The sequence below is a fragment of the Ictalurus furcatus genome, chromosome 3 (assembly GCF_023375685.1).
Source record: "Ictalurus furcatus strain D&B chromosome 3, Billie_1.0, whole genome shotgun sequence".
Lineage (NCBI taxonomy): Eukaryota > Metazoa > Chordata > Actinopteri > Siluriformes > Ictaluridae > Ictalurus > Ictalurus furcatus.
The window spans coordinates 37,364,889-37,384,464 of NC_071257.1; the positions used below are offsets into that span (position 1 = coordinate 37,364,889).

At 37.8% G+C, this 19,576-nt stretch overlaps 1 protein-coding gene across 1 annotated transcript; it reads left to right on the forward strand.

Annotated features, from left to right (window-relative positions):
- The first annotated feature begins 3,866 nt into the window (after positions 1-3,866).
- Positions 3,867-8,659, forward strand: LOC128606172 (uncharacterized). The gene is made up of 8 exons (XM_053622232.1): positions 3,867-3,953; positions 4,255-4,316; positions 4,413-4,517; positions 5,311-5,489; positions 5,579-5,700; positions 5,806-5,867; positions 7,740-8,025; positions 8,226-8,659. The coding sequence occupies exons 1-8, from the start codon at positions 3,888-3,890 to the stop codon at positions 8,319-8,321; spliced, it is 978 nt and encodes a 325-aa protein (XP_053478207.1). The 5' UTR covers positions 3,867-3,887; the 3' UTR covers positions 8,322-8,659.
- The last annotated feature ends 10,917 nt before the right edge of the window (positions 8,660-19,576 follow it).

The window sequence follows — 19,576 nt, forward strand, 5'->3', positions numbered from 1 at the left end:
AACTTCACATTCAGCATCAGTAACATCAGCATGTCTAAGAACCCTGACCGCAGGAATGACACCTACACCCAAGTGGAGAACATCATCAATAACGCTGTGAGTGTACAAGACCATGTGCATTTCAACATTCTAACAAATATCCAGAGATAGCATTGGATCCCATTGCAGCGTTTAATAAAAACAGTTGTAAAAATCAAATAGTGTAAAAGTCAACACATTAACCCCTGGGTTGTATGAGGCAGGGCAGACTGACAGTGGGGTAATCATCAAAGGTCAAAACACTAGGAAGCAGATGCAGACAAAGAAGCAGAGCTAGATCATGAATCACTAATCAAATATAGGACTATAATGGGGACTTAAAGGGTCAGGAATATCCATCCTACATATTAAACATGATGTCTATATTCTTCAATTGAAAATCTGGGAAAATGTTGTTATTTGTAAAAGAAAAAATGTTTACACAAACAGTACAATGGAATGTTCTTATATCTCACAGAAAAACTGATTATTTATCTTTCTGTCTCCAGCTAAACACGCTTCTAAATGACGCTGGTGCAGAGCCATTCGAACCCCAGAGCTCTTTCTTCACGTAAGTTCACTGCAGTATTCTTTCCCCTCTCAAAATACCTTTTGGTAATTCTTATTGTAAAGTGAATTGTGTTGTGATGTTTGTGATTTCTTCTAGTGGTAACAGGAGTTCAGGAAACCAGGTTAATGGTGATATGAAGTACTACTTCCAAGATGGAGACACCAAAACACCAGCAGCCTTCCTGGATGAGCTTAAACCTGTGTAAGTGTCCTGATATCAATTTCACAAGTTTTTATTTAATCAGTGTGTTCTCACACTCTGTGTTTCATATCTGATTATTAGTGTATATTTAATAACAGATCATTTCAACCATGTGTATGTAATGGAGAATTACATTTTCATTCGGACTGTGAAAAATAATCAGCATAAAGCTTTGTATCTGCAAATAATAATGATGCTCTGTCTTTTCAGATCTGGTTCAGCTGTGGTTCAGACCAGGATGGTCTTCAATTCCTCCTCTCCTGTTCCAAGTGAGAGTTTGGTCCTCATTGCGATCCAGACTCTTCTCAGTGCTCGACTCACAAACCTCTCTGACTCTGTAAAAGTGCTGAACTTCACCTACGAGAGTATGTTTTCTTTACTAATACATATTACAGCTACAACTCTTCACATCATTCTCCTATCAGTATGAGCGCTAAAACATTTTTATGGACATTTGATTTGTTCCACAGAAATTTCAGACACCTATGCAGTCAACTTCACATTCAGCATCAGTAACATCAGCATGTCTAAGAACCCTGACCTCAGGAACGACACCTACACCCAAGTGGAGAACATCATCAGTAACGCTGTGAGTGTACAAGACCATGTGCATTTCAACATTCTAACAAATATCCAGAGATAGCATTGGATCCCATTGCAGCGTTTAATAAAACCAGTTGTAAAAATCAAATAGTGTAAAAGTCAACACATTAACCCCTGAGTTGTATGAGGCAGGGCAGACGCACAGTGGGGTAATCATCAAAGGTCAAAACACTAGGAAGCAGATGCAGACAAAGAAGCAGAGCTAGATCATGAATCACTAATCAAATATAGCACTATAATTGGGGACTTAAAGGGTCAGGAATATCCATCCTACATATAAAACATGATGTCTATATTCTTCAATTGAAAATCTATGAAAATGTTGTTATTTGTAAAAGACAAAATGTTTACACAAACAGTACAATGGAATGTTCTTATATCTCACAGAAAAACTGAATGTTTATCTTTCTGTCTCCAGCTAAACATGCTTCTAAATGACGCTGGTGCAGAGCCATTCGAGCCCCAGAGCTCTTTCTTCATGTAAGTTCACTGCAGTATTCTTTCCCCTCTCAAAATATCTTTTGGTAATTCTTATTGTAAAGTGAATTGTGTTGTGATGTTTGTGATTTCTTCTAGTGGTAACAGGAGTTCAGGAAACCAGGTTAATGGTGATATGAAGTACTACTTCCAAGATGGAGACACCAAAACACCAGCAGCCTTCCTGGATGAGCTTAAACCTGTGTAAGTGTCCTGATATCAATTTCACAAGTTTTTATTTAATCAGTGTGTTCTCACACTCTGTGTTTAATATCTGATTATTAGTGTATATTTAATAACAGATCATTTCAACCATGTGTATGTAATGGTGAATAGAATTTTCATTAGGATTGTGAAAAATAATCAGCATAAAGCTTTGTATCTGCAAATAATAATGATGCTTTGTCTTTTCAGATCTGGTTCAGCTGTGGTTCAGAACAGGATGGTCTTCAATTCCTCCTCTCCTGTTCCCAGTGAGAGTTTGGTCCTCAGTGCGATCCAGACTCTTCTCAGTTCTCGACTCACAAACCTCTCTGACTCTGTAAAAGTGCTGAACTTCACCTACGAGAGTATGTTTTATTTACTAATACATATTACAGCTACAACTCTTCACATCATTTTCCTATCAATATGAGAGCTAAAACATTCTTATGGACATTTGATTTCTTCCACAGAAATTTCAGACACCTCCTATGCAGTCAACTTCACATTCAGCATCAGTAACATCAGCATGTCTAAGAACCCTGACCTCAGGAACGACACCTACACCCAAGTGGAGAACATCATCAATAACGCTGTGAGTGTACAAGACCATGTGCATTTCAACATTCTAACAAATATCCAGAGATAGCATTGGATCCCATTGCAGCGTTTAATAAAAACAGTTGTAAAAATCAAATAGTGTAAAAGTCAACACATTAACCCCTGGGTTGTATGAGGCAGGGCAGACGCACAGTGGGGTAATCATCAAAGGTCAAAACACTAGGAAGCAGATGCAGACAAAGAAGCAGAGCTAGATCATGAATCACTAATCAAATATAGCACTATAATTGGGGACTTAAAGGGTCAGGAATATCCATCCTACATATAAAACATGATGTCTATATTCTTCAATTGAAAATCTATGAAACTGTTTTTATTTGTAATAGACAAAATGTTTATACAAACAGTACAATGGAATGTTCTTATATCTCACAGAAAAACTTATTATTTATCTTTCTGTCTCCAGCTAAACACGCTTCTAAATGATGCTGGCGCAGAATCATTCAAACCCCAGAGCTCTTTCTTCAAGTACGTTCACAGCAGTATTCTTTCCCCTCTCAAAATACCTTTTGGTCATTCTTATTGTAAAGTGAATTGTGTTGTGATGTTTGTGATTTCTTCTAGTGGTAACAGGAGTTCAGGAAACCAGGTTAATGGTGATATGAAGTACTACTTCCAAGATGGAGACACCAAAACACCAGCAGCCTTCCTGAATGAGCTAACACCTGTGTAAGTGTCGTGATATCAATTTCACAAGTTTTTATTTAATCAGTATGTTCTCACACTCTGTGTTTAATATCTGATTATTAGTGTATATTTAATAACAGATCATTTCAACCATGTGTATGTAATGGAAAATTTAATTATCATCCAGATTGTGAAAAATAATCAGCATAAAGTTTTGTATCTGCAAATAATAATGATGCTTTGTCTTTTCAGATCTGGTTCAGCTGTGGTTCAGACCAGGATGGTCTTCAATTCCTCCTCTCCTGTTCCCAGTGAGAGTTTGGTCCTCAACACAACCCATACTCTTCTCAGTGCTCGACTCACAAAACTCAGTCACTCTGTAAAAGTGCTGAACTTCACCTACGAGAGTATGTTTTCTTTACTAATACATATTACAGCTACAACTCTTCATATCATTGTCCTATCCATATGAGAGCTAAAACATTCTTATGGACATTTGATTTCTTCCACAGAAATTTCAGACACCTCCTATGCAGTCAACTTCACATTCAGCATCAGTAACATCAGCATGTCTAAGAAGCCTGACCTCAGGAATAACACCTACACCCAAGTGGAGAACATCATCAATAATGCTGTGAGTGTACATCGCCTTGTGCACATCTCCATCCTAACAAATATCCTGAAGGATATTATCCACTAGAAAGCAGATGCAGAAAAAGAAGCAGATCAAGATCATGAATCAGTAATCAAATATAGGACACTAATGGGGGACTTAAAGGGTCAGGAATATCCATCCTATATGATATCTATATTCTTCAATTGAAAATCTATGAAACTCTTTTTATTTGTAATTTGACAAAATATTTACACAAACAGTACAATGGAATGTTCTTATATCTCACAGAAAATCTGATTATTTATCTTTCCTTCTCCAGGTAAATATGCTTCTAAATGAACCTGGTGCAGAACCATTCAAACCCCATAGCTCTTTCTTCACGTAAGTTCACAGCAGTATTCTTTCCCCTCTCAAAATACCTTTTGGTAATTCTTATTGTATAGTGAATTGTGTTGTGATGTTTGTGATTTCTTCTAGTGGTAACAGGAGTTCAGGAAACCAGGTTAATGGTGATATGGATTACTACTTCCAAAACGGAGACACCAAAACACCAGCAGCCTTCCTGAATGACCTTAAACCTGTGTAAGTGTCCTGATATCAATTTCACGTCTGTATTTTTAATCTGTGTGTTCTCACACCGTGTGATGAATGTCATGTAGTTAAAATTCATGATAGATTTTGTTATTTTGATTTTTTTTGATTTGTCACGTATCGTGACGTAACGGAGAGATGCAAGTGCAGTATGAACAGTTTTATTTAAGAGAGTCACAGACAGGTAAATCCAAAACGTGATCCAAAAACGTAATCCAGTAACATGCAAAGTTCAGACGATCGGCAAACAGGCATACACACGGCTAGGCAGGAAGCAAGGTCGTGGTCACAGAAAACTGGGTCGAGACACAAAACATGAAACATAAACAATGCCGAGATGCTAGGAACGGAGAAACCAGTGGACTCTGACTCTGACTCTGACTCTGACGTATTCTACTATATCTAATATTCCGCGCTGTGTGCTGGGAGGCGCGCGGTATATATACAAACATAATCAGCGTTGTAATAGCTGACGGCTGAGGGCAATTCAGACACACGTGAAACAATAGCCAATGACAGAACAGGGAGGAGACATAACAGAAACATAACAAATGCACATGTCGAAACGTTACGATTGTCAACAAGGGAAAAGCAGGGGCTCGCGCACTTGCTCGTGCGCGCACGCTCACATGCTCCACAGCGCGCTGCTTAAAGGGGAACTCGTGACATCATTATCCCTTCTTTACTTTATTTATTTAATGAGTGGCTAACTATTCTTCTTTATCTCCCTCTTATTCTTGATTTCTTTTATTAATTATTTTGTATTTTTTTCCTCCTACTTCAGATTGGGGAATGTCGTGATACGTATTCGTCTAGTTTTTAAGAACTTGACTAGAGTACCTAGTGAGGCTGATGTTCTCAATGCTGCTAATGCTCTGCTGGACTCAAAGATCAGAAAAGTACGAGCTCTTGTAACACAAAAACTGAGTGATCCTGTGAGCATACAGAATGTCGTCTATGAAAGTGAGTCTTGAAATTGTAATGAAAAATGTTTTAAATATAATGTATTTTTTCTGAAGGTCTCATTTATAATTTTGTTATATTCTTTTCAGAAATTGGCAACAACTCCTACATTATAAGCTTTGCATTTCAAATCAGCAATGTGACCATCTCCAAGGACCTTCAGCTGAGGAATGACACATATGTTTTAATACAAAACACCATCAACAGCTTGGTAAGTGTAAGCCATTGTTCTCTGTCCCAAAATGACTTTACACAGTAAAATAAGATTTATTTTGACTATGTTCATTTAAACCTTATTTTTACTCCCTTTTATTAGCTGAACACTATTCTGAATGTGAAAGATGCTCCTGCGTTTGTCTTTCCACAAGCAAACTACACGTAAGTGCCTTCTTTTCTCAAGCCCAGTGCTGCTTTACAAAATAGTTAAAAATGATCATTTTAAACATTAGCTTTTAAGAATAAAATTGAAGAGTGATCTGTGAGATACTGATTTACGAACTCTCTCTGGTGCCGTTACACTAAACTGAGTAAAATGAGCAGCTCTTTCAGCATTGGAGAGAACTGTTGGAATGAGTCTAGTCTTAGAATGAACAGATGGTCAAGAATTTCAGAAATGGTACCATTAGGATGCAAATAACTTTCACAGGGATAGTTTAGTAATAGAGGTAAAGGACTGAATATGGGCTGGCTTAATATTCTTGAAGGATTTAGAGGTTTTCTTACAAACAGATGTGTGGAAGTATAGATTTATTGTGTAAATCATGAGCAAACAAATTAAAGCACAGAGCAATTCACAAAGATGTAGAATGCAATAAGTCAGGCGATCTGGATGAGACTGGGCTAGGCTAACTCAAACTCAATAACAAGGCACACAAAACCAAGAAAGTAAAGCACAATACAAACAAGGCTAAGTAACATAACCCTCAAACTGCAGGAGCAAGACTGTACAATTATCTGGTGAAAGTCTGGTTTAATTTAAGATTTTTTAGAATGTGAGAGGGTGGCTGGTTGTGGGATGGGGGTTGGGACACGAGTTGCTCTGAACACACCTTACTTCTTCTGACATCCACTATGTTTCATTACATCTTTTCTGTCTTACATATATCACATCCCCCCTTCACAGTCATATAAACTTGTGTGACTATAACAGGTACACTACTTACAATACACAGGGGTGCTATATCATGCTGAGTGTGTGCTCTGACCTCAGCTTCCTAACAAGCTGGGAGCAATTCATCCACAGTAGGAATTGTGTATCACCAATGCATTATGGTTGTATTTGGTTGTCTCATATCGAGACATAGTCTGATATATTTGCCTGCCTTGGGGACTATCACACCCATGGAGTTGCACCAGTAACAGGTTCAATAATACCAAGCTCTAAGAGTTCCTTAATTTTAGCTTTGACTGCATCTCTCGTGTAGAAAGGAATGCATGGTTGCTTTAGCATGTTTACCTGGGTCCTGGCAACATGCATTAACTAACATTGTTAGACAGATTTCTAGACAGGAGAGCAGCACCTCTTTAACAGACCAGGTCTACTAAAAAAAGTGCTCTAAGGAACCTGACCCTATTTGCTGGACAGCACTTACACAACCTTCAATTCAGCAACATTCTCCTGCAATACATTTTGTCACCACACCATGCAGGGGTGGCACCAGAGTATACTTCTGACTGAGATAAAATTAGATATTGTTGATTCCTGATTGGTGAATCCACACATCACTAACAACATACATAATGACTGTAGTGACTATATTTTCAACTTGCTTTGATGTCGTGATTTGATGATTAGTGTCCCTTTGATTTGGTTTTCAACTATGCAATTGAACACCACCCCTCTTGTGAAGAATCTGATCCTCCACTAATCAGTATGAATTGGATTAAAATTTCCAAAAGCTAGGAAGCAATGTTAGGTCTAATACTGAAACAAAGCCAGGAATGAAACCAAGATTAAAACTGGGGAACATTAACAGCTGTGATTTGGACAGAAGGGACTACAAAGACCATCAGAACAGCTATGTCTATAGAGGCATGAACCCCCACAACAATGTAGAGTAGGATTTGTAAATTTTATTCTGGAAGATTCCATCACTGACCAGAGGAGCTTTTTCAGTGAGAGACAGCTCATTGTAAATAGTTCTTTGTCAAAGCCATGGGACAAAGGACGCCATGGGACAAAGGACACCATACATAACATAAATCAGAACTGAATACAGACTATTTTAAAACCGTTTTCTTTTCCTCCAGGTTTAATGGTACAGCAATTGAGGCTAATTCTGAATACATCTTTGTGGAAGGTGACACCAAGTGGACACCAAGTGGATTTCTTTCTGCAATGCTCAACATTAGTGGGTTGTCGACCTTCACCACTCCTGCTGCTCAAACCGAATCCACTGTCCATGTAGTCCTGAGGCCCACAGTGCAAGCACACAGCAACACCACCACCACTGGAGGAAATTCTGCATGGATCCTGGGAATCATTATCCCCTGCAGTATAGTCATTATTCTCATACCATGCTGGATTCTACTCTGTGTAAGTGTCACCAAAATCTCTTCTAAACCTGGTATTTGGCATGAGATATACTCGGTATTCAGAGTATATCCCACGATCAGTTACATGCACTGAATAAGTTATTTTTATTTATTTATTTAATTACAGCAACAACTGAATAGTTAATCAGAATCTCTCATCTATTCCCCCTTGTCTCTCTTGTTTCTCTCTGTCTCATTCAGTGTCTGCTGTGTGGCTGCTGTGCTGGTTTAAGGAGACGCTACAACAGAAGACGGTCCTACAATGTCCAATACACAACACGAAATGGACTCTTTTAAAAACAGTTAGATTGTAAAATAATTTCACGAAAATATTATTTACAACTATTAGACTCTATTTCGTATATATATAGTTTATTTATCTGTTTCATTATAAAGTTTCTTTTTATTTGTATACCTATTTAATTATTTAACTAGTTTCATTCTATTTGCACATAATTTTATTTCAACTAAGTACACAAAAAGTAAGCTACATATGGTCTATTAAAGTGAATTATTAAACAGGATCATGTATATATACTGTCCAAACTAATGTTCAGTTATGTTGTAATTTAACTTATATTGATCAATGTAACATATTTATTAAAGCTATTTATAATAAAGCTAATCGAATAATGTCGATGTATGGGTATCATTTTATTTTTATCTGATAAAGCATTAAGTTGAGGCAAAGTAATTGGTCTATCTTAATTAAAATTATTAATATCGATGACAATTGTTCCCCTACAGAAATGTCCTATCTACCACCCAACAATCAGTATAGGGGTAAGGGACAGTGCAGACAAAAGCATGCGAAAATACATGAGTATGTATGTATCTGTATACACTGAAAAAATAACTTGAAGAAAACTGAGTTGGGGTGTGCCAGCAACCAAGCTTGAAGAGTACTTGACATGGCGATAGCATTTAAGACGGCAACTTCAACTTTAAAGCTTGTACTTTTGGGGACAGTTTAATCCAATCTAGTTCTAGGAAAAGTTTCTGAAACATGAGGTTGAGGGCATAAATCAGCTCCATAAGCAGCACGCAAGCTTTATCAGTACTGCCACATCCTGGCAAGATATCCTTGGCTTCAAGAAGGATGGATACATCCTCTGGATCCTCTCCATCATCACCATGGATGACCAGGATCTAGAGGATGTATTGAGTGGCATCACTGGGGTTGTCCTCCTGTATACAATATACAAGAAGAATTAAGACAATTATACTGAGAAACAAATAAAAATAGAATTGCTTGAATCATTTGAAATGAATTCATTATCGGTGCAGAATGAACACATACTCACTAAACATGACCGCCATTTAATATAGTTCAGATTACGTTAAACTGAGTCATATCTATTTTACAGTGAGCCAGAATTAATAATACATTTGTAGAACATGGCATAAGATGGCTGCACTCCACAGATTGTAGTCCCCAAATGAATGTTGCTCTCAGCCATAAATTGTGTGCATTTCTTACTTTAGGGTTAACTTGTGCTTAGGGTTAAATTTTTGTGTAAAAAATAAATAAATAAAATTATATATATATATATATATATATATATATATATATATATATATATATATATATATATATATATATATACAATGCTTTAGCAGACAATCTGCAAAAAGTTCCTCTTTGTCTCACCGAGGTACAGTATGAGTCTGTGGATAATAGCTTCATATCTCGTCTCAATGAACAGATTAATACTGTGTAAATACTTAACCGTTATTCATATACAATGAACTGTTAAGCAAAAACACAAAAGCATACATGTGCAAGGAGCAGTGATTTGAGTGAACAAAGCAAGAGCCACTTCTGGAAAGTTCGAACTGTATTTTAAATCTGTACTCTGTTACCATTCTTTAAACTGCTAACTATAACTTCAGTGTTATCATATATTAGACATTATCTAGCATCACAAATAATCTGGATTTTTAACACTGCTATTTTTTATTTTAGACCTAAACAGCTACTGCTAGCACAGCCGTTAGCATTACATTAGTCCGTTTATTTGGCGGTCATGCGTACCATCTCATTTCTCTTTTTCGCTTTATCTTCTTTGAGTCCAACAAACAACTAAGGAAAGTAGAAAACAAATAATAACCACATCGAGTCATGGCTTTCTCCCTTGTTGTTACTTGCACTACATGCTACATGTTTAGTATAGCTTTGTCCGTCAGCAGTGAGGATTTCATATGCGATAAATGCAGCGAAATAGCTAGGCAGGATGAAGAAGATTTAAGAATTAGAGACAAGCATCCAAACTCTAGTCGAGGTTAGTGAGAATGAGAAGGCATTAGGCAAGGTTATGGATGTGACTAGTCTAGCGAGCCCCGTACACTGTTCGGTTCTGGCTGCAGAGCTCCCACTACAGGGTGATCATGACATGACTGTGAGGTTAATTGAACCAAAAACCTCCAAACGTAATAACTTAGTGTGGCAGGTTATTTAACAATCCTATTGGCTCTGCTCGAGGTATGGCTTTGGCAGACCAATGAGGTGGGAACGCCCCTATTATTTAAGGACCTTTATATTGGCAGGCGGATATGTGTGTTGGTGATTCGGAGTTCCTCACTCCCTGGTATTTCGATTTCAGTTCCCGTTTCCATTCAGGTACATTGAGGCTTGGCTCACGGTGTAATGAGGTGGACATCTCAAGGCTAATATGTTATATATACAGTATCTCACAAAAGTGAGTATACCCCTCACATTTTTGTAAATATTTGATTATAGCTTTTAATGTGACAACACTGAAGAAATGACACTTTGCTACAATGTAAAGTAGTGAGTGTAAAGCTTGTATAACAGTGTAAATTTGCTGTCCCCTCAAAATAACTCAACACACAGCCATTAATGTCTAAACCGCTGGCAACAAAAGTGAGTACACCCCTAAGAGAAAATGTCCAAATTTGGCCCAATTAGCCATTTTCCCTCCCCAGTGTCATGTGACTTGTTAGTGTTACAAGGTCTCAAGTGTGAATGGGGAGCAGGTGTGTTAAATTTGGTGTCATTGCTCTCACACTCCCTGGGTGTACTGTTTGATAGCAATCCATCTTTGAAAATCACATTTCTAGTATTTTTAAATCAGCATTCTTCCATTTCAGAAACATTTCCAAATCACAGTCCCAATATTGTTGAACCTAGGTGGCGACTCATGATCGGTTTAGCCTGAGTAGTTATATCATACACTTTCTGTCAAAGTGTCAATCAAAGTAGTGTGTGCTGATTTATGACCCTTTGTGCTTCCCTGGCCAACATTTCTGTAGGTAACCTAATTTATGACCAGGGGTGGGGGTAACCCTATCAACGGTATCAGTGGGTCAATCTGGTCCCTGTGTGTCTGGGCTGTGGTGGAGGGGTTGTGTGGGTGAGTAGCCCCCAACAAAGCTATTTATGTTAATGAGCCTGGTTTTTAGGGCGAAATACGTCTGAAAAGCATATCAATGGATAAAATTGGGCATGCATTTGTGTTATTGTGTGGGGGTATTTCATTTGTGTAACCACATTGTTAGGAAAAGCATGATATTTGAATGTGTACATATATGAATAAAATATTTGTTTGTGAAATAAATGAAAACAAATGGTGATTACGTTTTTTGGGAGACCGGTTTGACTTTGAATAAAAAGTTTAGGCGGTAAAGTGTTATTTTTCTTTTCTTTTTTTTTTTTCCAGTGCCGGTATTGGTGAAAAGGTAATGGCCCAGAGTCCTGCCGACTGCTCACACCACTTCAGGCTGACAGACGGTTTTTGTTATGTGGGCCAATCTCGGCTAAAAGCAGGTGTACTTGCGGCAGGTCCATACTCGGTGTAGCGGTGTGTATCTACTTTCGGCCTGAGTTTGTTACATCACAGTTGGGCCACAGCTAGAATTAAGGAGCTCAGCCGCCTGGAAAAAAAAAAGTTAGGATCCTCTGGCTGTGGTCACTCTGCATTTTCATTCAGCTGGCTGAAGAGGGAAAGTAACTTAAATTTATAATTTCAGTCTACGGTATTGTTTGATGTTTTTTTTTTTTTTATATATATCTTTATAATGTTATGTATGATGGCGACAGGAACATAACATCAGATGGTGTACTAGCAGGTAGCTAGCTAATTTAGTTATGTTAATGATACGCATAAGAGGCAGGAGGATGTGAAAACTGCCAAAATTGTGTGTTCATTCATGCAGTAGTAGATGATTTATTTTTTACTTTTTTATTGATTTGAAGTTTTTTATTGATTCTATTTGTACCTCAGGATAGCTAACATGCTAATCCTCGGGCAATGATAAAGCAGCCGCAGTTCCTCAATCCATTAGCATCCAGGCCCATCCGTGCTAATGAAGTGTCATTAACTGCTACAGTGTAAGCTGCTTTCTCTTTGTTCCTATTGTGGGGATTACATGGTGGCAGTGGTGGCTTAGCGGTTAAGGCGCTGGGTTACTGATCGGAAGGGTGGGGGTTCAAGCCCCAGCACTGCTAAGCTGTCACTGTTGGGCCCTTGAGCAAGGCCCTTAACCGTCTCTGCTCCAGGGGTGCTGTATCATGGCTGACCCTACGCCCTGACCCCAGCTTCCTGACAGGCTGGGGTATGTGAAGAAAACAATTTCACTGTGCTCTACTGTGTATGTGACCAATAAAGACTCATTATCACACTATATTACATGATTATGCAAATTTATATGATGAACCATAGGTGTGAACACGCTACCAACTACGCTAGTCTTCCGTGCCGGCGACGCGAGTTTGAGACTTGCTCAGATCAGACTTCGAAAAAGTGTGTCTGCTTTCTTTTTTTGAATAAAGGTAGTTAAAACAATTTAAACAAGAACTGACTTTCATTCATGTTTTATGCTAGGTGTTGTGTAGTTCACGATTGTTTGAACTTGATTGATATAGTGTGTATATATATATATATATATATATATATATATATATATATATATATATGCGTATATATTGATATCGTTTCATGCCTTCATTTGCATATGTGTGTTGTGGATTGTATTAGATTTTGTTTTATTTTATTTTACAAATAAAAAAAGGAGGATTAATCCCAAACTGGGATTAAGCATATAATAGTTTGTTTTACTCCCGTTTTCGCATTTTCCCCTAGGGGCGTGTCCCAGTGGGAAAGTGACGTCCATGCATATCCTCTATAATCTGCACTCACTGTTTGGAATCTGATACCAAATCTTTTTTTCTTTCGTTTTTTGTAGATCTTTTAAACTGCTGCATGAACACTGACAACAGCATTTATCAAATGTATCATTTATATAGGTGCTCATTCTGGGTCAGATTCTCCATGTTGTACATGCAATTCAATACATTAATGTTTACTGTAGCCTACATAAGATTATGGTGCAAATCAGCTATGTTTTTATTTTCAACTATAATGGCAAGCAAGAAAATTAACAAAAATATACATATATTACAGTTATCATTACTGAGATGAAGTATTATTTATTTTTCTTAAACATAGTGTGTTGGTTTGACATCAATGCATTTGTGTGTCATTTGTCCACAGACAACACTGGAACCAGCAACAAACAGGTCATTACAAAATTATGGATAGACGGAATGTTAGAAAAAGAGGGAAAGATGGAAAGTAAAAAAGGTCAATGTAATGCTCACTTCATTTGGAAGTCATTTCGGAGAAAATGATCTTGGTGCTGCAGTGTGAGATGAGGAACTGAGCTGGGTTGATGTCAGTGAGGATGATTCATTGTTTGAGTCAGGGACTGAAGAAGAACACAAGGAAGATGAAGGCGGGGAATATAGTCCTTCCCTTACTGAGTCTTTGTGTAACTGGGCTGTCAATTATAGTGTGTCGTTAGTGGCTTTGACTGCACTTTTAGGTATTTTGAAACTTCATCATCCTTTTCTACCAAAAGACAGCAGTACTCGCCTAAAAACAACAACTTCATATAATATGCAAAATGTTGCTGGTGGCAAATATCATTATTTTGGTATTCTTAAAGCTTTGTCCAAAACCATGGAAAGAACCTGGTCTTATGTTCCAGAGAAGTATGAATTCAAACTTCAACTGAAAATTGATGGCTTACCACTGTTTAAAAGTTCATCTTTGTAGTTTTGGCCCATTCTAGGGTTACTGCAGGGTTATACTAAGAAACCAGTTGTCATTGATCTATTCTGTGGTAAATCAAAGCCAACATCACAAACTGACTATTTGAAAGATCTAGTCAGTGAACTGCAAGGGTTAAGCAAGGGATTTGCCATAAATGGGAAGCAATTTTTCCTAAAAGTCACATCTATCCTGTGTGATGCTCCAACTAGAGCTTTTATAAAGGGAATTAAATCACATACTGGTTATTCAGGTTGTGACAAGCGCATCCGATTTGGTGTGTACATCAACCATAGAATAACCATTCCTGAGATCAACAGCCCACATAGGACTGATGAGTCTTTTATCAACATGTCTGATGAAGACCATCATACTGAAGCTTCTCTTTTAAAAGATGCAGGAATTGGCATGGTATCATGCTTTCCACATGATTACATGTACCTTGTATGTCTTGGTGTTATGCGAAAACTGCTGGACTTATGGCTTGCTTCAGGGCCTTTATGCTGTCGTTTGTCTGCATACCAAAGTGTTATAATCTCAGATACACTTGTTAGCTTGAGATGTTATATTCCTGAGGACTGTGCTAGGAAACCCAGGCAACTCCCAGAAAGACTGAGGTGGAAAGCAACAGAATTGTGACAGTTTCTGTTTTACACAGGTCCAGTGGTTCTTCTTAATGTGCTGTCAGAACCAGTGTACAACAAGTGCCCCTGATACCATTTTAAATGGAGGCACAATACCTAGGGAATTGGTCATCAATTTCCTCTGAAGACATCTGTGGAAGAAATAGCCTTAACATGAGCTTCATTTCTTGACTGAATGTGAACATATTCATAGATATAATCTAAATAGGTGATGTGCTTTTATTTTCCTTACTCTGGCACTGCCTGACCTTTGAAGATTTAACATGTTTGACTTTCTTTTCAACTAGGGGGCCCGAAGGAGCGCATAGTGAATATCCATGATCCTACATTCATACGTTATGTTAGATGCCAGACTCTCCTAGGTTGAAGATACTTCATAAAAAATAATAATGTAATGTATATTAAAAAAAAAAAACCTGAATATGAAAATGAAACAAGACAGATCCAAATAAACAATAAAGTTCCAATGAACAGTAAAGCTACACGTTCTCTTCCTCTAACTTGTTCAGTACTTATAATACAGATTAAATACATGTGGGCAGAAGATGTAAACTATGGATCTGATCCAATGTTATTTGGGAACAAAGAGCAAGCTGAATTTTCTCAACATAAATGTTGTGTGTAGTTTGTTATCAGATTGTCTAGATGTACATCACACATCTGATGAACGAGATTTCCTCTCCCGTGCTGTAATGATGGCTGGAAACTAGGACTTAATGGCATATATTGTAGAAAGGTCATATAGAACATAGAGAAATCTCATTGGGAATTAAGTCACCTTTCACATTGCCTTTTATTCTGATCACAACCAGACAGTTATATTGTTTAAGAGTTTAGACTTTGTTGATGCCGAAGAAGCAAAAGTCTAAGGAACCCTTAACCTTCAGATTAATGATTTGCAATTTCTGAACACAATGCTTGAAAAGAAGCATGTATAACGAACTTGAAAAGGTAGAAAGGGGTTCTATGAATTAGATAATGGGGTCTCTCTCTTTCGTTCTCTCTCTCTCTCTTTATATCGCTATTACAGTAGTGCTTAAATAGATACATAGCAGACAAATATACATATAGACAGTTTAATTTTGTACACGCATACCAACTTAATCTTCATCTATCATCATTCCCTGTTAATGAAATCTGTCACCACCTAATAAAACAGTTTAAGTCACTAACCAAGTAAGTATATAAACTGAAGCTATGATAAAAGAACAAAAACAATGAACCTTTCTTAAAGAAATTCCTAAATCCTCTGACCAGGTATATGGCTGTGCCATCTGTCTATTAAATAAATGCCAGTCCTTCAGGCTGAAAAATAAGGATCAAAATATTCTGCCAGTAGTTTGGCACTGTGACTCAAAAAGTTGTTTTTCATCTGACATCTGAAAGCTAACTACTGTCCCAACTGCCGCTAACTACTGTCCCAATTGCCGTACAATACTGATAATGCTCTTACACTTAAGAGGGCTGAATGGCAGACCTTGTTAAATAATATTATGTTTCTTCCTTATAATGTCTTATATTTCATAAATATATTCTTATATATCTTATATTACTTTTTGCTTTTTCTTATACATTGACATGGGAGAAGACATGAAATGGGCAATGCTGGTGTGAAGGTGATCCTGCACAAGGACATGTCTTTGTAACTGTGACTAGTCAACTTAATCCTTCACATGGTATTCATAAGGTGCCATAAGTTTCTGCTACTCTATGGATCATGCTGAAGTTTGAACAAAATGGTTTGATTTAATATCTGCAGCAGTAGTGTACAAGTCATTTCTTCCTAATTTGTTTATTAACTTTTATTGCATGCTGTAGGGAATTTAGCCCGCAGTGGGCGGAGCACAGACACACAGGAGGCCGTTTCAGTGTTGTTCGTGGAGGGATCTTTATTTAAGATGGTCGGTGAGGGGAGTGCGGGTGCGCATGTGTGGGTGTGTGTGTGTGTGTTGAAGTGCAATCGGGTGGTGAGGGTCTCAGCCGTCTGCAGTTACAGCCAGGGGGCGGAGCCTTCACTTGCACCGGATTCGTCTGAAACCAGAAAACACACAACAGTGATTAGCGGACATGCACCCGTCACAAAATAATCGCCTAAAACACACCAGAGAATTGCACACATGCTCGGATACTTCTCTCTCCTCTGCGAGTGGAATATCGCCCTTTTATATTCTCCCCTCGCCTGCTGGATGGTGGAATTCTTCTGCGCGGTACACCATTCAGGAGCCGTGGGTGTGTCGGCAGCCCCGCCCCGCCGCCACGTGCTCTCTGGCCATCCAAAACATTGGTGGCGCTGAAGCGGAGCTCTCTCTTCAGCGCCACCACGGCAGTCACGGGAGGAGCGATCTTTGTCTCCCGTGCGCTGGCCGTCGGTCTGTCGCCACAATGCATAAATGGAATAAAAGTTATTTGCCAGATTCAGATGCTCCTAAACAAATTATTATAAAGTATGAGTTTGTAACTTATCAACAAAGACTGTACTATCATTTCGAATATAATGCATTTAATATGGAAAAATATTTTCACTGAAATATTTCAGAGAATTTTTTTTACACTAGTTTACACTAAATGTCTAATATTCTGTTCTGTTGGAAATATGCCTTAACTGTTCAATTAATTTGGAACCATTTAAAATAACTCGACTGTTTCTCTACCTTTGGCTTGTAGTGTATATGACTGCTCACTGTCATAAACCCATACAAGGAAATAAAAAGTAATCATTTTGACTCCAGATCAGGAGAGGGTAAAGACAGACTGGTGATCTGATCTCTCTCTCTCTCTCTCTCTCTCTCTCTCTCTCTCTCTCTATATATATATATATATATATATATATATATATATAAAATTATATCTAAGATAATTCCTCTCTGAGGGCCATGTTGGAATGTTCCCAAGTTGAAGTACTGTGGAACTCTTAAGCATTAGTTCACCCCAATTACTCTTGTATACTCTTTCCATGCCATCGTGCTCTTTGCCTGACAAAGCCATTCACAAGACATATTTGACAGACGTACAACTCTCTCCTTAATTCATTAACATAAACACATTTGTAAGCATTCTAGTCAGCAAAACCCCCCAGAAATCACACGTCTCTGTCTCACACAGACAGACAACTGCCAGGAAAGATCACACATTCAGATCAAACAATGTTACAGAGGTCATAAATTTACACGACTTGACTGTCAGCCAGTGGGAAATAGCATAGAGCATAGACAAAAGCTTATGTATTTAGCAACAGTTCTGTGTAAGTATCCTTGTTGGCAAACCATTTTCTGAAAACTTGTTTATAGTTTAAACAAAATGCACGATTCTTTTAAAACACCATCTTTTAAAAAGGTTTTTTTTTACCCTTAAAGTGTCTTGTTTGGAAAGTAGGCTATGTAATAAATATTTTTAATTTTCTTCAGACATATTGTCACTTCAGTCTCCATGATGAATAACACAGATGGTTTTGGTCTTTATTTCAACGACATCATACAGCCTTGAAGGACTGTAGAAATGTTTTACACATCACAGTGTTTTTCTCAACAACGTAGGCAATAAATGTTATCTGTTCATTTCTTGACAGAAGGATTACACAAATCATACACATAGGTAGCTACACACACATAAAATGTCCACAATTCTAACACATCTACCACATTCACCAGGTCTAGTATTTTCTGATAGATTAGTTACACAAACTGATAATTACCACAAAAGTCATTTCATAAACAAAGATTCACTTAAACCACAAATGTACACATTGATAGGGGTCGTAAAACACTGAAACGCACAACTCGTCCCTTAATTCATTAACATAAACACAATGTAAGCATTCTGGTCAGCAAACCCCCAGGAAGCACATGACCTTATCTCTCTCTCTCTCTCTCTCACACACACACACACACACACACTGTCACCAGAGCTCATAAATTAGGTGTACCTACAAACTGTCAGTCAGGAAAACCACAAAGAGTCATAAATTAGATGCACATAGCCTACAGAACAGGCTGGTAGAGTCATAAATTTATGCGAACTACAGAAACTGTCTGCCGGTGAAAAACATGTGTGTATGGGTGGGGTTTAGAGAGAGAGAGAGCTGAATCATTTGTAACATCATTAACGCTTTACCCAGAGATTGGAAGACATCTCGTGAAAACTTATCTTCTAGTTTAAACAATACGGGTGATTCTTTTAGCCAACACTTTAACATTTCACCTCATAAGGATCATGTTTAGAAGTCATGTAATACATGCGATTCTTTTAAACAGCTCTTTTAAACGTTTTTATCTCCTAAGGGTTATGTTTTTGGAAGACATGTAATACAGATTCTTCTTAACAGCTCTTTTAATAATTTTTACCTCCTAAAATTTTATGTTTGAAAGACACGTAATACGTGCGATTCTTTTTCAACAGATTCTTTAAAAAAAAAAGTTTTATCTCCTAAACTTTTTATTCAAGTAAAAAACGTAATCAACATTTTTCATTTATTTCACAAACAAATATTCTACTCATATATGTACACATTCAAACATCATGCTTTTTCTAACAATGTGGTTACACAAACAAAATCTCCCCACATAGTAACACAAACACATGCCCAATACCTTTGTTGGGGGCAACTCACCCACACCCCCCTCTCCACCACAGCCCAGACACACAGGGGACAGATTGACCCACTGATATCATCGATAGGGTTACCCCCACCCCTGGTCATAAATTAGGTTACCTACAGTAATGGCGGCCAGGGAAGCACAAAGGCCCATAAATCAGCACGCACTACTTTGATTGACAGTTTGACAGAAAGTGTATGATATAACTCCTAGCCTGCTTGTCTGCTCCCTGGCTTTGGCTCTGG